The 7500-nt window shown below is 35.9% G+C and overlaps 1 protein-coding gene across 2 annotated transcripts in view; it reads left to right on the top strand.

Moving 5' to 3' along the window:
* LOC137631453 (uncharacterized) overlaps nt 1-7500 on the top strand; it is a 39486-nt gene that overhangs the window by 30467 nt on the left and 1519 nt on the right. For both annotated transcript variants that reach the window (XM_068363215.1, XM_068363216.1), the window contains exon 6: nt 5444-7500. This exon is cut by the window's right edge and continues 1519 nt beyond it. In XM_068363215.1, coding sequence (XP_068219316.1) covers nt 5750-6628 — 879 coding nt within the window. In that variant the 5' untranslated portion in view covers nt 5444-5749 and the 3' untranslated portion in view covers nt 6629-7500. The remainder of the gene's footprint in view (nt 1-5443) is intronic.

Raw genomic sequence — 7500 nt, 5'->3', positions numbered from 1 at the left:
GGAAGTTTCATAGTTGGAGTGGTTTAGGATGATCTCTTCAAAGCATTGGATTGAAATATGGAGTCCAGAGACTAATGAACTGAGAAATGAGTAAGGTTGAGCTGGTCTGGATTACATACATGTAACCAGACAAATAAGATAAGGAAGCAGCATGACTAAGATATAGTAAAGGATATGACGGGTGAAAGGTTCTAGACCTAGATAGGACTGAAGACAACAAGGAAGACTTAAATCTGATTATCCATGATGATGAAGCCTTCGTAGTGGGGCTTAGGAAACATTGCTTTCAATTTACCATGTTCTTCTGTCATAGTTTTTCCTAGCATTATCTCATCTGTTGTATAAAGAAGTATGTATTTATTATTTTAACTGTTATTCAAATGTACTATTCATTCATTCTGAAATATTCCACTCATACTATAATCATGCATTAGTATAACCATTACCATACTATACAATCAAGTACCTCACAGCCCTAGGATAGGATACAAATCTTGATTCTACACTAGTCACAATGCCTCTGCGTTGACTCCAAATTACTCTTCGTCCTCATAAGTAATTTTGTCTCAAGTTTTAGAGGTTGGACCCGAAGATATATGTTCTTTCCTCTACTTTTTGTATTGAAAACTGTCTGAACTCTACACCTTATTCTATGTCGGTTCGCAGAGATAACTCTGGGCCTGCTGCTAAACAATCTTCGTATTGGTACTTGATGTAGAATTGCTTACTTACATGTTTTCAGCTCGTGATTTCAGATAACCAGTGTATAAAACAATCTTCTTGCATCCAACTAACAAGTTTTGTCAGTCTTTGTGCTCTTTCATAGTCTTTAGACTTTACAAATTGCCAAGATATGTAATGTGACAGATTCAGTTGAACTTTGTCCAAGTCTGATGTTACTCCTTTCTACTACTTTCTGCCTAATACTTACTGCTGACATGCCCATGTATTTTACTTTATTTTAAGAGCTGTTTTCCTGGTCTTTTCACACAGAAAAACTTCTCTAAATATTTATATAATGTAATCCGCATTAATTGTCAAGTCCACGGTATCATAGGATTTCATAAATGAAAAGTTTTCAACTTTTTGAAAGCATTACTATAAGTTCTTTTGGTGTCTCGTGAGACTTGTTATTCAGTCTTGGCTACATATTTGAAAACTAAGAACCTACAGTCAAGGTGCATTTTGGCTCCAATAACTTAACCATCTATAACTATTCTTATTTCTATACGATTTGTTGGCTGCACGGCGAGTAGCAATTCTCTTAAATAATTTGGACGTCTGGTTCTGATAACTTGAATCCTTGGCACATATTTTGAAATTTACTCCAGCTTTAATAAGCAGCCCGTGAAGCACAGGGGCAATACTTTTGTAAGATGGAACAATTTTATCAATTGAGCTCTTGTTTATCATATATTGTAACTTCTTATTGTACTTGGGGTAGGTTGTACTAGACAGCTACAATAATCAAAACTTGTAATAACACAATCAATACATAGTTTCTTAACAGAACCTTCATCTAGATATTTCTTTACAAAAGCAACGTTTCTGAGGAGATATCCAGTTTCCTGTAACATTATTTAGCTGAGCACCTAGGGACAAGTTAGTCTAGTAATACAGATAAGTCAGGAAGTCTTTTAGATATTGGGACCAAGTTGTCATTAGTATTTATTTGGATGTTGCCAAGGTTTCTTTGTTCTTATTTCTTACCAACATAGATTTTTTCATTATTTACTTTTAGTTATTTGAATGTCACCCATTCCCTAACTCTAGCAAGGGCGTGGTCTAGATTATCAACTGTATCCTCAATTTCTTTTATAGGGAAGTAAAATTTTGAATCTTCTGCAAAAAGTTTGAACTGTAATTGTTTCTGTGATACTTTTGATTGATCAATAGTATAGGTACAAAATAGGATTGGTGCTAGTACATTTCCTTGGGGAACCCTTCTTGATGGTTCCTAAAAGGGAATAAGAATTTCCATTCCGTACACAATTAAGTTTGTCAACCAAGTAATCTTTCAGATACTCAAAGGACTGCAAATCTTTTAGTAGTAGTCCATGTACAACTGTGACAAAAGACGCATTTAAATAAAGTAAAATCATGATACCATATTTGCTCTCATCGAGCATTTCCAGCCAATAATTTACAACAGAGCATATTGCGGTTTCTTTCTGTAGAATATAGTTTTCTCTAGGCAGATGGTTGACTTGTTATCTGGTAAAGCTTTTATTCTAGCACTTTTTAAATGATTGAGAGACTCGAAATTGGTCTGTGTGATCTTGGTCCTGACTATGAAGAGCACCTTTCAAAGCTGTTGTTACTATAGATACCATCTCAGATTTAGCAAACTTTCACTTGCCAATGATTGTATTTAACATACTTGAAATTGTATACCACAAGGCTAGGAAAGTTTTCTACTCCTACTGCTTCAGGTATTAGTATCGGATCAATCGCAAAATCTGTTTTCATTTCTCCCTTAATAATCCTAAGAGCAAGATCTTTTATTACATTGTTAAATTTCATTAATCTTTGTTTTTATTGCTCAGCACCAATTTGATTCGGAATATCCACAAAAGATACAATTGTTATTTTCTAATACTGTAGAGTCCAGATATCATTTCGTTGCGTTGCCTCTTATTTTTCAGTATAATCTTTTTCTTTTCAGAGTATCTGGTATTTCTTAAAATTTGTTAGTTTCAAGAAAATCCATTAATCATTCAGAGTAAACTGCATATTTTGGTGGATTTATCATTACAGATGCGGCTCATTTAATCTATATGACACCACTAATTTCCCTTAGCTGTTAATTAAAACTTTACCTCTTAGTTATTTAAGCATTCTTTATTCTATTGGTTACATCTCTTATTCTCACGGGAAGCACGGCCAGTAGACACTTTGTACCCATTACTGTACACATCTTTCTGTATTTTATATTGTTCAGGATCTTGTATATTATTATCTTTCTAGATTCTATTTGTAAGGTAGAAAGGTAATTAACTTGAAAATTCAATGTAGTGTACAAAAATAGTGGATCAGATAAAAAAAAATTTCAGGAGCATTTTTTATTGACAGAAACTATCACAAAAACTGGTTTGTACTTCTTGGACTACTCTATTGATAAGATTCTTTAGTCGCTTAGAAATTCAATTTGGAGGCCATTTTCAAGGTGAACCCCTTTTGATACAAAGAAATACAATAACTACAAAGATTTTATTTGAATGATCTTTTGTGCCAAATCATAAAATTTTCACTATGCAGAATCTGAATTTGGAACCACGGACTTACTGGATTCCTTGTATCGACAAAGCGGATGTCAACGCACAACGCATGTTTGATATACCTGTAATATAGAGAGAGGCATACATTAGAGCCACTTTAAGACTCAAACAGAAACACACATCTGAAGAGGATGCCCTCACATATTTAGTGAAGACCATCAGATCTGGTGAGGATTCTGCAGTATTTCGACTTTCAGATATACTGTACTTCATTTGAAGACCAATTGGCACTAAGAAGATAGACGATAACTGGTCTTGAAGTCAGCCACTTGGTTGCAAAGTATGAGGCAGCATATAGAACTACTGGTACTGAATACACCAGCCACTATGAGGAGAAAGAAAGAGGACAAAGTGTGTTCCTTGAGAAAGAGAATAATCTCTCACAAGCTATGCAAGATGTTGGCAATCCTATTCAGGAAGAAAATCTAGACGTGCTATTGCTTGATGCAAATTGTATTGCTCACCAAAATTCTGCCGAGCTAATTGAAACACACATTGAGAAAGGCAAGGTCCATTTCCAGGAGTCTATGAAGGGACTGGAAGGGGAAGAATTCCTTCTATGAACCAATCAAGTAGGGTTGTGGTAGCCTATTGGAAAGTTTCCAGACAGCCTCAAGCTCTATAGGTTCTTGTAGTGTGTGGAACCTTACTATCACTGTGAGCTAGGCATTGGTTGTTTGGGGGAGTATATAGGTTTACTAGTTGAGTCCTCAGCAGCCATTGCATGGCCCTCCCTGGTCCGAAGCTTGATGGAAAGGGGCCTTGGGTGCTGACCATATGTATATATGATCAGTCTCTATGACATAGTGCCTCTGTTGTTCATGAGTGACTATCAAACCTTCAAACATGTAAACAGGGCTGATTTTTCTAAAAGGTATCAAACCTTTGACTCTTTAAAGCAAACTGTGCTGAACTCACTGTCAATCAATCTCCAAGTAGTTCATATCAAGCCATAGTAAAGGGTGAAACTTTAAGTTGCTCTTCTGTCATGGGAACCAGTCACATTCTACTGACATCAGTTAGGGTAGAAAGCTCCACACTTGTTGGAAATCCAACCTAATTGCCATTCATGAGTACAGTGTTCAATGTCCTTCTACAATAAAAGCATACTCTACCATATGCAAAAGAATATAAGTTTATTTGATGTAGATAAAAGCAGGGACATGGGGTGTTATGCCTGATGACAAGGGAGGGCACAATTACCTCACACTAGTGAAACTTCCTAAGAGAAGATTAGATGAAGGCAACTGTTCAAATTTCTGGTTAATATGATTGCATGCATTTCCATAGTAAATGTGGTGGTTGTGACCTAGGAAGATGAAGCTGTTAGGAACTGCAATATTAGTCTGGCTGGGATGGTACCATGCAGTTAAGAAGCTGGCAAACTTCTGCCAGCTAGGGATGGACCACGAGAGGTAATCTATGGTAGATCGTTTTGGACAGAGCTCCCCCATTGCAGATTGTTGCCAGCAGCTAAGTGTGGATGCAAGTCTGAATGTTGTGGTTGATACAAATGCTACTGCTTTTGTCTGATCTGCATAACACTGACAAGGCAGAGGCAAGGTTTAGAAGAGTTTTAGTATGCTTTTCCAATAAAATATCACTGTTGGTGCCTATATTTCCTCCTTTTACCTTAATTATGATTTCTTGACTGATATTAGGAAACAAGGATGATAGTAAGTAGGTATATAGTTCAAAATTTTACATAGTGAAAAAATGCCTAATTGGATATTAGGATGATTTAAATAGCGCAAGTCTTTGTGATTACTTTTCTCAAAATGCAATATTGCTGTATATTTAATGGCATCAGTCTTGAAATATTGTCGCAATCTTGAATATTTTTAGGTATCTAATGGGTTCCATCAAAAGAGCAATCTCCAAGGAGTCTGTGTACTATTTTTCAATCTTATTTCCAGAAATTAAAATGTTAGTTATCTGCTCCAATAAAATGTTAAATATCATTGAAGGTTAGGTCTAAACTTTGTAAAGTTCTGCAACTGTAATAGAGTAATTTAAATTTTTACCTTTAGCTTCCTATTTAAACTACTCATCATATAAAAATTAATGATTAATTTCTTGAGAAAATTTTACCAAATTAATTTTCATCAAAATATCAATTTCTTTTAAAACACCAGGATTAAGCTAAGGTTTTTTTTATTTCTCAGGCATCCTCCATGAGATTTAAAGAGCTTCATCATCAGCCATAGCACCAGCTCACTGAAAATTGACCCATCAGCAGATACAAGTACTGTATGTGTTGTGTTTAGAAAGTGATCATACTGGTTTCTGTTTAATATTTATGTGAGATTGATTGGATTTTAAGAATTATATAGTTCATTTAAATAAAGTTTTATAGAAAGAAATTTCACTAAGTGGCAGGTAGCTGCTATTAGTGTGGATATATCTGGTGAAAAGTGAAGGCAAATAATTTCCTGAAATCGTCCTACATACTGAATTACATTTCTGTTAAGATGGTCAAGTTAAGTATAATTGAGAAATATGCATTGCTCCCAAAATTTTGGCAGAGGAATTTGAATGGTAATAATGACAGTACCAATGCCAAGAGGGAAGAAATGGATGTGACAGAGGAAAAAGCGGACGATCAACAACAGAACAGTAATGTTAGGAGTGTCTGCCAAGAAAATACAAACGTAGATCACAAGATGGGAAATGAAGCTGGTAATGAGAAAGCAAAAGTAGATTACACGGCACATTCTTCATTGCAAAATGTAGTCACTGAAGGCCTTGCAAATATTCGATATAATGCTGGAGAATATAAGAGGATAAATGATCCAGTCGGGGCTTTAATTTCTCTCTGCGAGTTTGCACATACTCAAATCAAGCCTTTACCATACAAGGAAGTAATTGAAAGCTCCAATTACAATATATTGAGTAATACACATGATATGGACACAGACAGAAATAATATTGTAGTGGGTAATGATGACTTCAACAAAAGGGACACAGCAGCAACCGCCCTACAAGAGGTCTCTTTTCCGTCCAGTTATGAGTATACAAACGTTCAAGGAGAGTCCTCTGCTATGGATGGCCGTGAAATGACCCCCACTGGGAGACCACAGGGACCTGTTAGGGACGAAACAGATCCTACACCTGGAACTAGTGATCTCTATAACTCTGATCAGGAGAATCGCAAGGTTTTTAGAAAAAGGCCAGCATCCCGTTGGACTGTAGAAAATGAAGTAGAAGAATCGGAAGACAGATATGCAGGACATTGGAATGTCCGCATGAAGAATGATGTGAAAATGGTAATTACAAAATCAAAAAGGAAGATGTCTCAGAAGGAAAAGGCTGATGATGAAGAGAAAAAAAAAAAAAAAAAAAAAAATTAAACTGAGATTTCGTCTCTCTTGATCACACATTTTGACCTAGGAGTTGGAAACTGAGTTTTGAATTTCAAGTTGGTCAATCATTTAACCATAATTTACATGGTGTCTTTCAGAGGTTTGCTCAAATGTTTCTGTACAAAGGTATTTGAGTTTATATACAGATAATATTTTAGCTAGTCTCTCAGGTCAAGAGAGATTTTAAGGAAGCATTACATTGTCATGGCTGTTCTGTAACTAGTGTTGTTAAAATTGCAAAGTATAACTCTTATTAGCTTTAGGTTGTGATCTCATTATAATATTAAATGTCTCTTTACTTGCCTCATGAAAATTGCAGTACAGCATGGGTCTGTTCATATGGGTCTGTTTCTAGACAACTTGCTAACCGAATCTTACGTACCTCCTCTGTTGAGGAACCTTCCTCCCTTGAGCAGCCCTTGATATAGCCCAGTGGTTCTCAAACTTTTTCATGAGCGACCATTTTTGAAACATTTCATTCCTTCGCGACCCAATTAAGCAACTGAAATACACTGAAACACTGAAAGCATGATAATGTTCCTGTGTCCCTGCGACCCATCAAAATTGATCTCGCGACCCAACTTTGGGTCGCGACCCATAGTTTGAGAACCACTGATATAGCCCATCCACCATGGTAAGATTCTCTTCCCATAAATCTCCACCCTTCTCACACTAAATATTTTCATTCTCTTCTCATAACAGGAATAAAGCTACTTCTACTACTTTACTTACTTGCTTTGGATTTTAAACTTTAATTTCTCCTCACTAACACACTATCTTTATCTACGTCACTGCAATTTGGGTACATCAATCTTTTCTCCAGTGATTTTTTCTTGGTAACCCTTTGTGATCATGAACTG

This window comes from Palaemon carinicauda, chromosome 39 (genome assembly GCF_036898095.1).
Source record: "Palaemon carinicauda isolate YSFRI2023 chromosome 39, ASM3689809v2, whole genome shotgun sequence".
Classification (NCBI taxonomy): Eukaryota; Metazoa; Arthropoda; class Malacostraca; order Decapoda; family Palaemonidae; genus Palaemon; species Palaemon carinicauda.
This window is presented reverse-complemented; position numbering and strand designations above follow the sequence as displayed.